This window comes from Hyla sarda, chromosome 9, assembly GCF_029499605.1.
Source record: "Hyla sarda isolate aHylSar1 chromosome 9, aHylSar1.hap1, whole genome shotgun sequence".
Classification (NCBI taxonomy): Eukaryota; Metazoa; Chordata; class Amphibia; order Anura; family Hylidae; genus Hyla; species Hyla sarda.
Window position 1 is genome coordinate 98,175,166 of NC_079197.1, and position 19,411 is coordinate 98,194,576.

General features: G+C 44.9%; 1 protein-coding gene across 6 annotated transcripts in view; it reads left to right on the forward strand.

Annotated features, from left to right (window-relative positions):
* LOC130290303 (phosphatidylinositol-binding clathrin assembly protein-like) overlaps nucleotides 1–19,411 on the forward strand; it is a 99,280-nt gene that overhangs the window by 21,908 nt on the left and 57,961 nt on the right. For 5 of the 6 annotated variants that reach the window (XM_056537724.1, XM_056537723.1, XM_056537727.1 and 2 more), the window contains exons 2-8: nucleotides 4,555–4,697; nucleotides 5,475–5,550; nucleotides 9,957–10,059; nucleotides 10,294–10,387; nucleotides 10,474–10,585; nucleotides 13,218–13,324; nucleotides 13,887–13,928. In XM_056537724.1, the coding sequence (XP_056393699.1) occupies nucleotides 4,555–4,697; nucleotides 5,475–5,550; nucleotides 9,957–10,059; nucleotides 10,294–10,387; nucleotides 10,474–10,585; nucleotides 13,218–13,324; nucleotides 13,887–13,928 (677 nt within the window). The remainder of the gene's footprint in view (nucleotides 1–4,554; nucleotides 4,698–5,474; nucleotides 5,551–9,956; nucleotides 10,060–10,293; nucleotides 10,388–10,473; nucleotides 10,586–13,217; nucleotides 13,325–13,886; nucleotides 13,929–19,411) is intronic. The other variant, XM_056537729.1, reaches the window with a different exon arrangement.

Here is a 19,411-nt window from a genome sequence, read left to right on the forward strand (position 1 = left end):
TTGCGTGAACTACTGTAGTTTGTAATGACCTCTTATATTTCATCCATAAAGTGTACGGTGCAACCAAAAAAATATTATTTGCGGGGCGGAAATTTATAAGAGAACTGCTAATTTGCTACTTTTGGTAAGTTTGGTTTTTACACAGTGCACTTTATGGTAAAAATGATACATTATCTTTATTCTGTAGGTTAATGTGATTAACCCCTTAAGGACGCAGGGCATTATCACATAAATAAATAAAGAAATAATCATATGTGGTACTGCCGCACGCGTAAATGTCCAAACTATTAAAATATAAGGTTAGCTAAACCACACGGACAATGGCATACACACAAAAAAATACCAAAGTCCAAAATCGTGAATATTTGGTCACTTTATATTCCATAAAAATATTAATAAAAAGTAATCAAACAGTCCCATCTAAACAAAAATGGTACCGATAAAAACTACCGACCACGGATCAACAAATAAGCCCTCATATAGCCCCATACACACCAAAAGAAATAATAAAAAAGTTATAGGTGTCGGAAGATAACAATTTTAAACATTTTAATTTTGGTGCATGTAGTTATAATTTTTTTTAAATTAGTAAAATAAAACCTAAATAAATTGGGTATCCCTGTAACCATATGGACCTACAGAATAAAGATAATGTGTCATTTTTAGCAAAAGTACACCGCGTAGAACCGGAAGCCCTAAAAAGCCTTTAATTTCACCCCAGTTAGATAACAGAACTTAACTGAAGGTTTCCCAACCGTGTGCCTCCAGCTGTTGCAAAATTACAACTCCCAGCATACACGGTCTGTCAGTACATGCTGGGAGCTGGTGTTTTGCCACAGCTGGAGGTTTGCGCCCCCCCCCCCCCCCCCCCCCCCCATGTGAATGTACAGGGTACATTCACACGGGCGGGTTTACAGTGAGTCTCCTGCTTCAAGTTTGAGATGCGGCTAATTTTCCGCCGCAGCGCAAACTCCTAGTGGGAAACTCACTGTAACCCCCCGTGTGAATGTACCCTAATAACACTACACTACCACATAATAAAGGGTAAAACACTACATATACACCCTCTTACTGCCCCCCCAAATAAAAATGGAAAACGTCTCATACGGCAGTGTTTCCAAAACGGAGCCTTCAGCTGTTGCAAAACAACAACTCCCAGCATTTCCGGACAGCCACTGACTGTCCAGGTATGCTGGGAGTTTAGCAACAGCTGGAGGCACCCTGTTTGGGAATCACTGGTGTAGAATACCCCTATGTCCACCCCTATGCAATCCCTAACTTAGTCCTCAACTTCGCATGGTGCTCTCTCACTTCGGAGCCCTGTCGCATTTCAAGAAAACAGTTTAGATCCACATATGGGGTATTTCCGTACTCGGAAGAAATTGCGTTACAAATTTTGGGGGTCTTTTTCTCCTTTTACCCCTTATGAAAAGGTAAAGTTGGGGTCTACACCAGCCTGTTAGTGTAAAAAAAAAAAAAAAAGTTTTTTACACTAACATGCCTGTGTTGCCCCATACTTAATATTTTCACAAGAGCTTAAAGGTAAATAGACCCCCACAATGTATAATGCAATTTCTCCTGAGTAGGGAATTTTTTTGCTGTTCTGGCAACATAGGGGCTTCCTAAATGTGACATGCCCCCCAAAAACCATTTCAGAAAAACTCACTCTTCAAAATCCCACTGTCGCTCCCTCCCTTCTGAGCCTTCTACTGTGCCCACCGAACACTTGACATACACATATGAGGTATTTCCTTACTCGAGAGAAATTGGGTTACACATTTTGGGAAGATTTCTCTCCTTTTACCCCTTGTAAAAATTCAAAAACTGGGTCTACAAGAACATGCGAGTGTAAAAAATTAAGAGTTTGAATTTTCTCCTTCAATTTGCTGCTGTTCCTGTGAAACTCCTAAAGGGTTAACACACTTTCTGAATGTCATTTTGAATAATTTGAGGGTGCAGTTTTTATAATTGGTTAATTTATGGGGTATTCCTAATATAAAGGCCCTTCAAATCCACTTTAAAACTGAACTGGTCCCTGAAAAATTCTGATTTTGGAAAATTGCTGCTGAACTTTGAAGCCCTCTGATGTCTTCCAAAAGTAAAAACATGTCAACTTTATGATGCAGACATAAATAGACATATTGTATATATGAATCAATATATAATTTATTTGGAATATCCATTTTCCATCAAATTTTAGAATTTTTCACCAAGAAATGATGCAAGTATCAATGAAAATTTACCACTAACACAAAATAGAATATGTCACGAAAAAGCAATCTCGGAATCAGAATGAAAGGTAAAAGCATTCCAGAGTTGTTAATGCTTAAAGTGACAGTGGTCAGATGTGCAAAAAATGGCCAGGTCCTTAAGTGGTTAAGTACCCGGACGAAAGGGCGTATTCCCTTGGTCCTCAAAAACTTAAACATGCTAATTTTCTTTTAAAAGAAGTAAAACAAAATAAAACCTATAAAAGTTTGAAATCATTTTAATTGTATGCACCTACAGAATAAAGATAAGGAGTCATGTTTATTAAAAAGTGAACTGCGTAGAATCGGAAGCCCCCAAAAGTTACGATAAAATATTATTTTTTTTTTTTTTTTTTTTTTTCACCATCGCTTTTGTGGTGAAATGATTGACATCCTTACAAAGAACAATTGGTGGCGCAAAAAACAAGCCCTCATATAGGTCTGTAGGTGGAAAATTTTAAGTGTTCAGTTTTTTCCACCTCACCTTCTAAAAATCATAAGTGCAAAAATGAAAAAAAAAACAATGTCCTTAAGGGGTTAATGAAAAAGGGGTGTTTTTTGTTTTGTCGTTTTTGTTTCTGTTATAAAAGGAAGGGCTTTTTTATATTGAAAAAAAATTTGTTGAAATTTATTGAAATGGGGGATTTCAATTTTTGTTAGGGAAGGGTTTTGTCTCACAAATGTTTTCACTATGTTTTCATCCCCATAGGGGACTATTACATGCAATCTGTAGATAACTTAGAATTGATCAGTGTTATTGGCGCTCCTTTACTACTGCCTGCCATGGCTGTCTGCAGTGCGGAATTCTGCCCGGAAATTCTAGACTCGTAAACATGGCCTTACTTGCACCTGTTGCAAGCTGAAGACCCAATGATATTGGGAAATGCTTTCAGGTGTTGTGCTGCATTGACATAACGCTTAGGCACTATGGCTGACGTGTCCGCAGCCGGACTGGCACCAAAACCCATTCACTTTAATGAGCCGACCGGAGTCAGATAGTGGCTCCCGTTGGCTTATTTTTGCCCTGTATCCAGTTTTGTTACTGGACTTAAAACTGTGGTATACTTCGGTTTTAGGTCCGGTCACAAAACCGGATACATTACAAAAATTAGCTGACCGGAGTCACTGTCTGACTCCGGTCGGCTCATTAAAGTGAATGGGTTTCGACGCCGGTCCGGCAGCTATAGTGCCTAAACATAATGTGAATGCAGCCGTAAAAGTGGTTTACTGGTTTTACGTAATTTAGTTCCAAAAGTGTCAAAAACATGATAGTCTGCAATATGCTTGCCTTATTATTTGACTCTTTCTGCAAAGCTGTTTCTTGCTAGTCCCCTTCGTGCTACAAGGACTTTGCAATGTGACATCAGGTGACTGAGGCCTGCTGCTGTGACCTTCTGAAGTTCTGTCTCATTACAGCCAGTTATCACCGAAATACAGAGAAAAGGTTACTGGGTACAGGAAGGAGCAAAAAGGGAAGGTATTGGTAAGACTGTTTATTTAGAGCTCTGGATAGCTCTAGATAAATGAGAGGTAAAGCAGGTGACACACACCTGAGCTCCCCTACAATGTCCTGTCAAGTGTAAGAAAACTAGGTTTGGGTTAAACAAAGTGGTTAAGAAGGACGTTTGCACCCAGGTATTAGGATAGGGTGTCTTTAATCTTGCCCATGTGATTTACTATGTATGTGTGTTTTTTTTTTTTTTTTTCTTATTTCTTTTTTTCTCGAAATTCCTGCATGTACGTTGTTGAGTTGTCAGCTTTTTTTTTTTTTGTTGAATTTGAACATGCTATTAAATGGTCACTTTAATACAGCGACTTTGTGGGGTACGGCAGGATTAAAGCGGTGCTGGCCAGGACAGGTACGAGTGATAAAGTAAGGAATGGTTTATTAGATAAAATGCGGTGAAACGTGTCGCATTTTATCGAATAAACCGTTCCTTACTTTATCACTCGTACCTGTCCTGGCCATCACCGCTTTGATCCTGCCGTACCCCACAAAGTCGCTGTATTAATTTGTTCATTCGGTCAGGAAGGCTGCAGACAGGACCTTTGTTCTCACACACGATGAACATTGTTGTGTGGTTACCACCTGCGGTAAGAGCCCATACCACTTATTATTTAGCGTGGTAATATACGCTATGGAGCGCTCGTCCGTTTTGTTTTAGATTAAATGGTCACTGTCATTTATTTTCACTTTAAAAAAAATTAGTAGGGCGGATGATTTTAAACATATTTGTCTTTTCTAAAGAAATGCATTCTTGCTTTGCTGTGGTGATTGTAAATAGTCTTATTTATGTTGTTTCAGATCTGATCCAGTGTACGAATGAAATGAATGTTAACATACCACAGCTTGCTGACACCCTGTTTGAACGGACGGCCAATGGTAGCTGGGTGGTAGTATTCAAAGCCCTTATCACAACTCACCACCTTATGATGTATGGGAATGAGGTAAGATTATTTTGTGGTTTCTGTTTCTTTATTGATTTTGCTTTAGGCCATAGCTTTACAGTAAAGGAATGGTAAATTCTAAAGTGCAATGAATATTATAATACATTTGCAATTTTTTTAATGCAAGATCAACATAATACCAGTCTTCTGCGTCACCTTATAATAATTGCCTAGAAAACAAGCATCATGGTGGGTTAGTGGTCATTTTCATCCTCAGCTGCTTTTATCTGTAATACCTGGCTTTCACCTTTATAGTGAGTTATGCATTATAATCTCCACAGATGAGGTAAAACAGATGTGTAACGTACACAATGGCTTTGGTCCCTTTCACACTCTAAATTCATCCTTTTTAAAGACCCGGTATGAAAACCCTTAAAATCGTCCGTTACAAAATCCCATTATATTCTATAGGAATTTTTACATTATCTGTTTTAACCCGTCATAGCCCGTTCTTAATAAGATGTTATGCATGCACTATTTCTCCCATTACTTTCTCCCGTCACAAAATAATGTCCATTATTAAAAACGGGCTATGACTTGTTAAAACGGGTAATGTAAAAATCCCATAGACTATAATGGGATTTTGTAAAAGCCGTTTAACGGCCAGTCTTAATAGTTTTATTAACAGGTCATTATAACGTTTATTTCTATAGTGTGAAAGCAGCCTTAGACAGGCCATACTCTATGGCCTGTAGATTGTTCAATGTCTATAATTTTTATTTTTTTATTTTATTGCTGCTGTTTCTGAACATTTTCTTTTTACAATTTGTTTTTTAGCGATTTATTCAATATCTTGCATCCAGAAATACATTATTTAACCTCAACAACTTCTTAGATAAAGGTGCTATGCAAGGTAAATAACATTTATTTAAAGTGTTTTATTTTATTTTGTTTTTTTACATAAAAACCTGATTTAAAGGAAACTTGACAGATATTTCACCCACATAAACTGAATATACTGGATTATAGTGTGGGTGAAGAGCATTAAAATGAGCGGTCACTTACTTGAATTAATGAAGTATTGCCAGTGTTATGTCTTTATTCATCTAGTTGTATTGCACGGCTCTGCGCAATGAAGGCATGAGCCTGCTCGCCCCACTTCCCTGCCTTCTCCGTATTCCCTACTCTGGCCTGCCCCTGTCGTGAATTTGAAAAAATATTCACCCTTATTTAGGTAGGACGTGAGAGCCTGCCGGCGCCTGCACTCAGCTCTCCTGTTCTCTGCCCAGCCAGCTCCCCGCCTCCATTGCGTAGAGCTGCGTAATACAACTAGAAGAATAAAAATATAGTGCAGGCAATACCTTATTAATTCAAGTAAGTAACTACTCATTTTAGTGCTGTTCACCCGCACTATAATCCAGTATATTGGGTTTAGTGCAGGTGAACAGCCTGTCACTTTTACTTTAAGCAGTAGGTCATTTTCTGATGACATTTGCCCTTTTAATATACCTTGTCAATGTCATGAATGTCTGTTTCATTATATATATATATTAAATTTGAGTAGCCGTATTAGTCCAGTGATGCAAATCATAAAATGTTGCAGTATCTTGTAATACCTTTTTTATTGGACTAACAGCATTTTGTAGAGAAGCTTTCGGGATTCCTCCCTTTATCAAGTCCAAAGCAAATCTAGGCTCACAAGTAGAAGACACAGGTTACATCTCACAAATATGCAGGGGTTAAGACAATAGATGTGGAGAATTCACACGAAGATGGGCCATAAATTGTCCTGTTATGGGAACACAGACTAAATAGATAAGAATGAGAAAAAGGGGGAGGGAGGGAGCAGGGGAGAGAATGTAATTAAGCAGGACAAAGTGAGATGCAAAAGAGAATCCAGTACAGCACAGGTTATAAGAGAATCCAGTACAGTACAGGTTATAAGAAATTTTGATAATGAGATAAGAAGCTCAAATCCACATTGAGTCCCCTGTTTTTCGAGTCAAAAAAAGTACCGTATTTATCGGCGTATAACACGCACTTTTTAGGCTAACATTTTTAGCCTAAAGTCTGTGTGCGTGTTTTACGCCGATACACCCCCAGGAAAGGCAGGGGGAGAGAGGCCGTCGCTGCCCGCTTCTCTCCCCCTGCCTTTCCTGGGGTCTAGAGCGCTGCTGTCGGCCCTTCTCGCCCCCGGCTATCGGCGCTGCTGCCCGTTCTGTCCCCCTGACTATCGGTGCCGGCGATAGCCAGGGGGAGAGAAGCGGCGCCGACAGCCAGGGGGAGAGAACGTTCAGCGGCACCGTTGCCTCCCCCCATCCCCGGTGGCATATTTACCTGAGTGGGGTTCGCGCTGCTGCAGGCCTCCGGCGTGCATGCCCGGCGTCGTTGCTATGCGCTGAACGGCGCGGCGCATGACGTCAGTGTGCCGCGCCGTGCATGGCAACGACGCAGGGGACGCACGCCAGAGGCCTGCAGCAGCGCGGACCCGACTCAGGTAATTATGCCACCGGGGATGGGGGGAGGCAACGGGGCAGCGGCGCCGGCAATGGGTGCCGCTGCCCCTTCTCTCCCCCTGGCTGTCGGCGCCGCTTCTCTCCCCCTGGCTATCGGCGCCGGCACCGATAGTCAGGGGGACAGAACGGGCAGCGGCGCCGATAGCCAGGGGATGAGAAGGGCCGGCAGCAGGGCTCTAGACCCCAGGAAAGGCAGGGGGAGAGAAGCGGGCAGCGACGGCCTCTCTCCCCCTGCCTTTTCTGGGGCTGTATCGGGGTATACACGCGCGCACACGCACCCTCATTTTACCATGGATATTTGGGTAAAAAACTTTTTTTACCCAAATATCCTTGGTAAAATGAGGGTGCGTGTTATAGGCCGGTGCGTGGTATACCCCGATAAATACGGTATCATTTTGGCTTCAAATGTCTTTCTCTCTTGTGTGTTTTTGAAGTTCCCTCTCAGTATCTTGATTGTAAGGTCATGTATGGAGAGGCCTGTTTGGGTAAAATGATGTCCAACTGGGGTGCAGTAGTCATTTTCTTTATGGCGGTTGATGGAATGTCTGTGTAGATTCATCCTTTCATTGAGTTTCTGGCTGGTTTCACCAATGTAGCATCCCATGTCACACTAGGTGCATTGTATCATGTAGACCACATTTGGGGATGTGCAGGAGTATAGTCCCCTAATGTTATATGTCTTGTTGTTGTGGGTGGCTTCTATCTTGGTGCAGATATGTTGGCAGAGTTTACAGCGAGGTTTGGTGCAGGGTTTGGTCCCATTCTCTGTGTCTGTTCTTTCTGTAGGTAATTTTCGGCTGACCAGGTTGTCTGAAGGCCAAGATGGGAGGTTCAGGGAAGATTTCTTTTAGCATCTCATCTTCCGCCAATATCGGCTGTAGGTCCTTGATAATTTTGCGTATTTCTTCAAGGGCCGGATTGTATGTGGCTACCAGTGGTACGCGTGGTGATGGTTGTATCTCTCTGTATTGTAGAAGGTGTTCCCGTGGTGTTTGAAGGGCGGAGTGTATTTTCCTATTGATTGTCCTAGGTTTTTATCCTTTTTGTTTGAATTTCTCAGACAATGTTTGTAGGTGCTGGTCTCTGTCATCAGGGTTGGAGCAGATGCGATGGTACCTGGTAGCTTGGCTGTATATGATGCCTTTCTTTGTGTGTGAAGTATGGAAACTGGATCTATGTGGATAGCTGGATCGGTCTGTGGGTTTTCTATATACAGACGTTTGTAGTGTGTTCCTGTTTATTGTGACAGTAGTGTCCAGGAAGTTCACACTTTCTGTAGAGAAGTCCATTTTGAGTTTGATAGATGGATTGAATGTGTTAAAGGCATCATGAAACTTACTGACGTCATGCGCCGCGCCGTGCAGCGCATGGCAACGACGCAGGGGACGCACACCGGAGGCCTGAAGCAGCACGGACCGACCCTGGCAACAGGTAATTATGCAACCGGGGATCGGGGAGGCAACGGGGCAGCGGCGCCGGCAATGGGTGCCGCTGCCCCTTCTCTCCCCCTGGCTGTCGGCACCGCTGCCCCATTGCGCCGCTTCTCTCCCCCTGGCTATCGTCGCCGGCAGTGGGGCGCCGGCGCCGATAGCCAGGGGGAGAGAAGGGCCGGCAGCAGGGCTCTAGACACCAGGGCAGGCAGGGGGAGAGAAGGCAGCGCTGGCTGTCTCTGCACCTGCAAAGCCGCTGCAGTTCATTTATTCAAAGCGCCCGCTTTAAATCATTGAACTGCAGCGGCTTATGCTAAAACACCCCCAGGAAAGGCAGGGGGAGAGAGGCCGTCACTGCCGGCTTCTCTCCCCCTGCCTTTCCTGGGGTCTAGAGCCCTGCTGCTGGCCCTTCTCTCCCCCTGGCTATCGGCGCCGCTGCCCGTTCTGTCCCCCGGACTATCGGTGCCGGCGCCCCATTGCTGGCGCCGATAGCCGGGGAGAGAAGCGGTGTCGACAGCCGGGGGAGAGAAGGGGCAGCGGCACCCATTGCCGGCGCCGCTGCCCCATTGCCTCCCCCCATCCCCGGTTGCATAATTACCTGTTGCCGGGGTCGGGTCCGCGCTGCTTCAGGCCTCCGGTGTGCGTCCCCGGCGTTGTTGCTATGCACTGCACAGTGCGGCGCACTGACGTCATGCGCCGCGCCGTGCAGCGCATAGCACCGATAGTCAGGGGGACAGAACGGGCAGCGGCGCCGATAGCCAGGGGGAGAGAAGGGCCGGCAGCAGGGCTCTAGACCCCAGGAAAGGCAGGGGGAGAGAAGCGGGCAGCGACGGCCTCTCTCCTCCTGCCTTTCCTGGGGGTGTATCGGCGTATAACACGCACATAGACGTTAGGCTAAAAAATTTAACCTAAAAAGTGCGTGTTATACGCCGATAAATACGGTATATGTATATGTGTGTGTATATATATAATATATGTGTGTGTATGTATATATATGTATACATGTAATATATATATATATATATATATATATATATATATATATATATATATATATATATATATATATATATAAATATATAAAAAAAAAATTTTTTTTTTTTTTATGAAATCTAATTTGTGGGGGATTCCATGTGATACTGTGTCACTAAAAAAAAGTTCGACAGTAGGGTATTGGGGCGAGTCAGTAGTCTGGCACTATCCAATTAGTGTTGTCAGTTTTAGACTGTGTAGGGACACGCCTCTTTGGTAAGGAGACTAGTAACACCCAGCTGTTTGTTTATTCATAAATATTCAGGAGGAATAACAGGACAGTGCAGAGTTGGGAGAAGAGATGTTATATTCTATTTAAAACCTTTTATACCATTTTCTAGGCTATGATATGTCAACCTTCATCAGGCGCTACAGCAGGTATTTGAATGAAAAAGCTCTTTCCTACAGACTTGTGGCAGTGGACTTCACCAAAATGAAAAGAGGGTATGTTGAACAGGAGCATGGATTATGGGGGAGATTTATCAAAAATCTGGGCAATGGAAAAGTGGACCATTTGCCCATAGCAACCAATCAGATTGCTTCTTTTATTTCTGAAAAATAAAAGCAAGGTGATTGGTTGTTATGCTCAACCTTTCCTCCGCACAAGTTTGATAATTCTCCTGTGTGTGGAATCATGTCTATCTTTCTAAACATGACAATGTTTTTTGTTTATTTTAGGATAGATGGGGTTATGAGAACTATGGCTACTGAAAAGTTATTGAAAACTCTTCCTATCATTCAGAATCAACTGGATGCTCTACTAGATTTTGATGTAGGTACATTACAACCTTGTAACTGTTTTTAACTGTTTTTAGTCTCTTGTTTGCTGTAACTGTGTTCTATATATTTATATTCTAGGCAAACCCAAATGAGTTAGCTAATGGTGTTATCAACACTGGCTTCATGCTGCTATTCAAAGACTCCATTAGATTATTTGCTGCCTACAATGAAGGAGTTATTAATTTGTTAGGTAAGTGGTCTTCTCCGTAGTTATTTCTGTCTCATTTGTTTCAGTACACTGTTACTCTAATGGAGAAGAGAACTACACAGGTTTGTAGGTTTTTGACCTTTCACAATTGCTGTCCATTTAGCTTCTGTTTTATGCCAAGTAAGAACAAAGTTATTTGGACATCTTACTGGTGAAATTCTGATAATTTTGTACTTAGCATACTATACTTATGTTACTAATTTTGTTTATTGTAAAGTGAAATGACACTGCCTCTGAACAATTATCATAATGATCACCCGTTCCCCCAATAGCTCCAATGCAGCAATGCATGAGATGAGTTTCAATTTGATCTCATACGATATGGTAGCTTCAACTTGCATGTGACTTCATTCATAATATTAGGTAGGGGAAAGCTATTCAGTAGGGATCGACCTATATCGTTTTTTTAGGGCCGATACCGATAATCGGTGGAGGTTAGGGCCAATAGCCGATAACTTATACCTATATTCCGGTATAAGTTATCGGCTATTTATCCCCCCGCGACACTGCTGCAGATCATTGATTTAAAGCGGGCGCTTTAAATCAATGAACTGCAGTGGCTTTTGCGGGGCCATAGACCGCCGCCACCACCCGCTTCTCTCCCCCTGCCTGTCTGGGGGTCCTGAGTCCTATCACCGCTCCCCCCACCGCCGCACCGCTCCGCCTCCCCTACCGCCGCACCGCGTCGCACCCCCCCACCGCACCGCCATTGCCCCATTACCTCCCCCATCCCCGGTTTTATAATTACCTGTTCCCGGGGTCCACTCTACATCTGGCTCCGGTGGCGTCCTCCTGAGCTGTCACTGTGCCCACTGACGGTGACGTCACGTGGCGTCACGTCACTCGTCATTGCTCACAGCGTAACGCAGGACGCAGCAGGAGCCAGAAGTAGCGTGGACCCCGAGAACAGATAATTATAAAACCGGGGATGGGGGAGGCAATGGGGCCGGTGCGGCGGGTTGGGGGGGCCATTATCGGCTTATCAGCAAGGTAATTGCCGATACCGATTATGCCCAAAATTGTGATTACCGGTATTCAGTTAGGTTTATGCAGTGTCATGCATTCTTGGAATACTTTTTGGAATACAAAAGCATCAACCTAATTGGTTAATATGGGCAGCACCTCACACTTCCTTTGCATCAGTTTTGCCAAATGTTCCCTGCTGTTTTCTTTTTAATAGACTTGACTTGATGTACCTCAAAATACATACTTCACCTATTGCTTTAATTTATACTTGGTTTGCTTGTGTAAATGTTGCATTTTGTAAGCTCATTGAAATTGTATTTTTAATTAACACAACAACGAGCAGGGTGTAGTAGAAATTCTTATGAGGGCAATGTTAAAGGGAACCAATCAGTAGATTTTAGCACATATAACACTTAACAACGCTTTATATGCTAAAACAGTTATCCTCACCATCCCTGGGGGACGTTTTTGCAAAACAAGGGTCAAACTGTAATGGCTAGATGCCTTGGTTAGATAACCTCCAAAACAGGAGATTTTTAAAGGGATACTCCGCCCCTAGACATTTAGATGGACTGTTAGATAGGGAATAATAGTTCTGATTGCGGGGTCCAGCTGCTGGGACCCACGCAATCACTGTGCAGTCATCCCGCGTTTTAAACATCAGGTTTACAACGCTGGGTTTGGGCAGCCGTGGTCATAACGTCATGCCACACCCCTTCCATTCATGTCTAAGCATAGATATGTAAGGAGGGATGTGGTGTGACGTCAAGACCACATCAGCCCAAACCCAGCGTTTTGAACATAGTGTTCAGAATGCCAGGTGACTACAGGGAGATCGCAGGTTGTCACAACGGCCAGACCCTCACGATCAGACATCCGATCACCTATCCTTTGGATATGTCTCGGTACCTCTTTAAGGGGTGTTCCCAGTATGAACTGGTTGGACCACTTTTGGTAAGTATTAAGGAAGGACAATTGGTGAACCATAACAAAGGTCATGAGCAGCCAATGAGTAATGGCAAAGACTATCCCATCTAGTCTGATCCCACATAAGTTACTACAGCACAAGTTGCTGAAAAAAGTAAAGGTTGGCATTGTCAGGTGTCAGAGCGCAGCGTGCTATAATTAGGGCTGCAAAACTCTACCCATGCTAAAGCTTGTCCACTGCCAAAAATGCTTACAATGAGCATATAGGCATCAGAATTGGGGCAAGTCCACTCTATATATCAGTAGTGCTAATGGTAGGTTAATACCTCCTGCCATGCTGCAATGTTGTTTGTGGAGCATAACAAAAAGCCCTATTTGTTGATTGCTCTCTAAATACTCTAGATCTCAAACCTAATCGAGCATCTGTATAATGTTTTTTTAATACTAGTCTAATCTATGGAGGCTGCTAACAAGTCCAAGCCTCAATGGGTCAAAGCTTTTTCGGTTGCTGTTAGAGAGAACTAAGCATATTAGACAGGTGATTTTATAGTATGGTTGACTGGTGTTTCTGTGTGTATACAGATGTAGCCAGTGTTATCTTGATCTTCGGTTCATTAAAATATTAACAGATATATTAGCAGACCATTTTCATGTGGAGAGAATAGGATTCAAACATTTTTACATGTTTTGGATAATTAGTTTATTTTTTTGTCTGATGTAGAAAAATACTTTGATATGAAGAAGAACCAGTGTAAAGAAGCCTTGGACATTTATAAGAAATTTCTTGCTCGAATGACCAAATTGTCAGAATTCCTCAAAGTTGCTGAGGTCAGTAGTGTCATTCCTGCATCAAAAGGGGCCTTAAGTAGCTCTTGGCACTGGTACAGTAGCATGTGTCATGCATGATACAAATTGAATGCTGTTTAATTTAAATTTGGATATGCCAATGGTGAATGAATGCAAATTTAACCCTACATAGCTGATGCATTATTGCCTGATGCCATTCTCACATTTCAGGTTTTGTCTTGAGACCAACAGCAACTTGCAAGTCTTATCCTTTTGCTATATTTACATGTGCACATTATTCTTTGCCTAGAGCATGAATACGTCAAGCTTGATTCATGTTTCGGCTTCTGATATTTGCATTTTAAATTGCACTAAAGACAACTGCATGATGTTGATGCATTCTTGCAAGTTTTAAATTGCCTGGTTCTTGTATTTTTGCTGTTTTTGTTAGCAAGTGCCACTGTACCAGTCCATTTAGTTAATAAAGGCCCTTTTACCTTCATATTGTGTGTACAAGCATTCAAAATCCACAGCACTCTCCATTACCGCTGCATGAAGTAATGTACACTTTTCTCCCCCCCCCCCCCCTTTTTTGTGAATTCAGCAAGTTGGAATTGATCAGGGTGACATTCCAGATCTTACTCAGGTCAGTGTGCATTTCACATTCATTTAATTATATTTTCATTTCAAATTCCTTCTAGGTGTCTGTTTTTCTGTTTTTATTGTTTTATCCATATACCATAATCATGAGAAGGTTTCTCTTCCATATACATCTTATATGGAAAAAACATTCATGTGAACTGGTGAATTCAGATATCTGCCTTAAATAATTACTTATGCTTTCCATACCGTAACCATTTTGGCACAGGCTACTTTGATCTCTTATTGAAATAATCGGGAAAATATCTGAGTGCTGTTTGTATGAAATGTGTTTTTTCTATGATGCAAACGCAAGTCTATTGGGTCTATGTATGTTTTCAGGAACATAATATTATTTTAGGCTTAAATTACTTCACTCAAAGGGGTTATTCCCCCACCCCACTAGTGTGCATGAAGTGGCAGTGACTGTTTTGATCATTTGCTATAAAAGTGCCAAAGATAACAGAGCACCGTACTTGGTTATCTTTTAGTTTTACAGAGAGTTAATGGAACAGCGGCATACATGCTCAACGGTCACTTAAATGGGCACTGTCAGATTCAAAAACTTTTTATATGTTGTACATCTTAGCAAAACATTAACCTTTCTAATGTACTTCATAAGAAAATGTTATTTCTCAATCGGCTCCATTGGGGGACACAGACCGTGGGTATATGCTGCTGTCACTAGGAGGCTTGACACTATGGTAATAAGAAAGTTGGCCACTCCCAGCAGGGTATACCCGCCTACAGGCACCGGAGCTAACCAAGAGGCAGGCGCTGGTCTGGAGTTCTCCAGAACTGGTTGCTTATTTTCTTAATTAGGGAAGTTTAGTTAGAATTTCTCTCCCTTTATTTTTTCTTTTTAGGTGAGGTCTCAGGAACCCGGTGTTCACTGTTTCCCCATTTACCAAGAAGGGGAACAGACATAGTCAAGTACTGTCAACCCCTTCTCGCCAACGGTCAGCGCCTGGGGTTATACCTCATGGGTCCGGGTCCCCCTAACTCCCTGCTAGTCTCGCTGTCTCAGCCCGGCATGATGCAGGTGACTAAATGCTTACATAAGACTTCATAAGGTAAGTTTCTGCGGACAAGGTGAGTATTCTCCCCCTTTTTTCTTGCAGGTTTCCCAGATTCTGAACCTCTGGAGTCCCTCTAATTGGAGCCCACTCCTTTATTCCCCTTGGATACTGCCTGCTCGGCTATCCTGACATTTGGGGGGGGGGGGGTGTTTCTGTGGTGTGGACTTCGGCTCCCCCTTCCTCCCGGCTTTATTATAATATGTTCACCGGCTGTCTGGGGGGTTATTTCATGTAATGGCCGCGAGCTCCTTGCCGGGGCTTAGCTCTGCCCCCCCTCGGCTGGTGGGGTTTGCAACCTTAACGCCGATGCGCGCGAATACAAGCTGATTCTTTCCACCAATCAGCGCGATGCGCGCACGACGGGCCCTGTTTCAGCCAATTAGAGGCAACCTGGACGGCCCCTTTTGTTTCATTGCCCAGTTTCTCCTCTCCCTCACGGCTCTCCCCTCTGCAGCAGACCGGAGTTCACCTCACAGCTGTTGCTTCTATGCTGGGGGGCACAGACGACTGGTGAGACTGTTCCAACTTATTATTCTGCATAATTATTTCCGAACCCAGAACTGTTCCTCCCTCTAGGTGCCAGGGGCTTTGGTCACCTATTATATCTGTGTGGGTTGCAAATCTAAAATGCGAGGTTCGGCTGAACCTACTTGTCCTGCCTGCACCGCTGCACCCCTGACCCTCCTGGCATAGCTACCCAGGATCCTCCACCAGACCCCGTGGGCTCAGCTCCCCCTCAGGAATGGGTGTCTTCCCTCTCCCAGTCTATTTCTGACTTGGCATGGGTCTCCCTCTCTGTGTTGACTCTGTTGGAGGAGTCCTCCTTTCGCCAACCCTCTAGGGAGACTCTCTCACCCTCTTCACATTTTAGGCGCTCTCGCAAGCGTTATAGGGGTCAGTCCTCCCGACTCATCACCAGAGTCCGCTAGCAGGTACCGACGCTCTCCTCACAGATATCGTTCTTCTGCTCCTGCTCTCCGTCAGTGCCCCCCTTCCAGAGGCCATTCTCCTGGCCGCAGCTCTCGGTCTCCAGATCTGCGTATCAGGTCAGCTTCACCTTCATCCAAGTCTACCTCCACCCACTCCCTCTCTCCTCGGGACCTGGAAGATGAGGCTTTCAGGTTCTGCCTCTGACTCAGAGGACCGAACTGATACGGCCGGCATGGTTGACATCTTGGTCTCGGCCGACCAGGACACCTATCACCTACAGGACCCAGGAACTTCGGGACGCAGTTCCAGAAGTTTCCTTTCATCGCTTTCGTCCCGCACCTAAGGCTTTCAGCTCTCATGTTGAATTTGACGCATTGCTGGAGAATGCCTGGAAAATTCCTGACAAACGTTTCCAGGGCACTAAGAAAATTTAGGCTCCGTTCCTCTTTGCCAAGGACCTCGTTGCAAAATGGACATCTCCACCGACTGTGGATACACCTGTCTCCCGCCTGTCAATGGCAACTACTCCGCCTTTCAATGGCAACTACTCTGATCTTCCTTACTTCTGGCCTTTGCTTCTGCCTGGGTGTCGAAGGCCCTTTCAATCTGGGCTTCTCAACTCCGCCAAGGCATTCTATCTGGGTCTCCTGCTGAGGACCTGGCGGATTTGGCCTTCCAGCTTTCTAATGCTGGAAACTATTTGTGCTCTGCTTCCATGCAGTCTGCCCATTGTATGGCCTTTGCTACAGGTAATCTGGTAGCTCTTCATTGTTCCATGTGGCTCAAGGCATGGGACGCTGATACCGCTTCTAAGAAGTCTCTTACAGAACTTCCTTTTATGGGTTCTAGACTGTTTTGGTAAGCGCCTGGATGAGATTATCGACCTTCTTTCTCAGGATCCTCTTTGCCACCCTAATTTACAGTCGCTGCATTTGACTGCGTGGTGGTTGAGACCGCGATTTTAATAGCCAGAGGATTCTCTGCCCAAGTTGTTAGCCCTATTATCAGGGCACGTAAGCCCTCTTCTGTGAAGATTTACTACCGTACTTGGCGGTCTTATTTTGATTGGTGTGAATCTCGCTCCTTTTCTCCAGTCACGTTTTCTCCTCCACGACTTATTTCATTTTTACAGTGGGGAGTTGGAACAACATTTGGCCCTTAGTTCCCTTAAAGGACAAGTTTCGTCTCTTTCTGTTCTTTTTCAACGTCCTCTGGCATCCGATCCTCATCCGGACTTTCCTCCAGGGGGTAGCTCACGCGGCTCTGCCTTACAGATCACTCACTCCTCCTTTGGGATCTGAACTTGGTTCTTGGTGCCCTACAGGGCGCCCCTTTTGAACCTCTCAGGGACATTCCCCTTCGTCTCCTTTCCTGGAATGTGGCCTTCCTTATTGCGGTCACTTCCATTAGGAGGTTTTTGGAGCTGGCGGCTCTCTCCTGCCGTTCTCCCTACCTGATCATCCATCAGGATAAAGTTGTATTTCGTCCGGTGCCGTCCTTTTTGCCAAAGGTTGTTTCTGCCTTTTCATCTGAATGAGGACATTGTCCTCCCGTCCTTTTGTCCGGCTCCATCTCATCCTAGAGAACATTTGCTCCACAAGCTAGATGTGTTCGGGCTGTTCGGTCCTTCCTCTGTTACTTCCTCTTTTCGGCAGACTGACTCCTTCATTCTCACAGAGGGTCCTCGTAAGGAACTACCTGCTTCGAAGGACACCATTTCTTGGTGGATCCGGTCTGCTGTTTCAGAAGCTTACTGCTGCAAGGGGAAGACCCCACCCTTCAGGGTCTCGGCTCATTCCACTCGCTCTGTTGAGGCCTCCTGGGCTCTCCGTTAGGCTGCATTCACACCACGTTTTGTACATACGGGTGCCGGATCCGGCTGGGGGAGGGGAAAACCGGGCGCTCCCGTACCCCAGGCAGATCAGCCCGTAACTCCATTTACTTTAATGAGCTGACTGGAGTCAAACGGTGACTCCGGTCGGCTCAGTATTGACCCGTATGCGGTTTTGGACCGGACCTAAAACCGTAGTATACTACGGTTTGAGGTCCGGTCAGTAAACCGCATACGGGTCAAAACTGAGCCTACAGGAGTCACCATTTGACTGCAGTCGGCTACGGGCGGCTCATTAAAGTAAATGGACTTACGGGCTGATCCGGCTGTGGTACGGGAGCGCCCGTAAGTCCAAGGCTTTGGCCTCTCAAGTTTGTAAGGCTGCCACCTGGTAGTCTTTGCATACTTTTACAAAATTCTACCAGGTTCATACCTTTGCATCTGCTGATGCTAGTCTGGGTCGCAAAGTGTTGCAGGCGGCGGTGGTCCAGCCTTCCACCTGACTGGGTCTATTTGCCCACCCTAGTGACTGCTTTGGTACGTCTGTACCAAGGTCTGTGTCCCCCAATGGAGCAGATTGAGGAAAGGAGATTTTTATGCTAACTGTAAAATCTCTTTCTCGGAAGATCTATTTGGGTGGACACTGGTCTGGTGTTCTCCAGACCAGGTCTCATATTTTTTATTTTCTTAGGTTTAGGAAATGTGTTAGTTCTTTATTCCTTTTTATTTCTGTTTTCAGATGGGGACTCAGGAACGCAATGTTCAATGTTTCCCCATTGCGAGAGGTGGCAGGCATCTTGGATGTACTGTTAACCCCCTCTCGCCAATGGTCAGCGCTTGGGGTTGTACCTCATGGGTCCGGGTCCCCCTACCTCCCTTTTCGCCTTGCTATGAGCTTGGCTTGCCGCAGGTGAAAAGGCTGACTGAAGACTACAGTCTGAAGACTTCTTTAGGTAAGTTCTTCAGCATGAGGTGAGTATCTTTCTCTCCCTAGGTCTTGCAACAGCTGGAGACCCTCTGTTTTTGGCCCTATCCTGCAGAAGCTGGGGCTGGCCTTGAGTTATCTTATTGGTCCCTGCAGGGGGATTGTTTTTTATTATTGGGAGAGCAGTGGCTACAGTACACAGTAAGGGGGCACTTTATTGAGATGTGTGTGTTTTATAGTACACGAGCCGCAGGCTTCTCCATGCGGTCGGGTGCACTTTTTACTTTCACTTTCGGTGGCTGCCGACGGCACTTCGCCCGCTCCGTCCCTGGGCACACAGCTCACTGCAGGCGGCGTGTGTGCTCAGGGTTCGGAGCGGGCGCCATTACTGAGTGAGTTCCGCTGTATCCTTCGGTGGCCCGGCGGACGTTGGCTCCGCCCACCTGGCCGCATAAGCGCCTCTGTAGAGCGAAATGGCCACCAATCAGCGCGGTGCACGGGCTGGGGCTGTGCCGGGGCCAATCACAGAGCTCCTTGCCCTGACCCGGCCTCTTCCTTCTATTGGCTGGCGTCTTTTCTCTCTCCCCTCAGCACGGTGCGGAGTTCTCCTCACAGCAGCTGCCTTGGGACACAGACTTGGGTGAGACTGTTCATTTTTTTTGTCTTGTCCGTGCCCAGAACTGTTCCTCCCTCTAAGCAGATATCGGGAATTTTAGTTACCCATT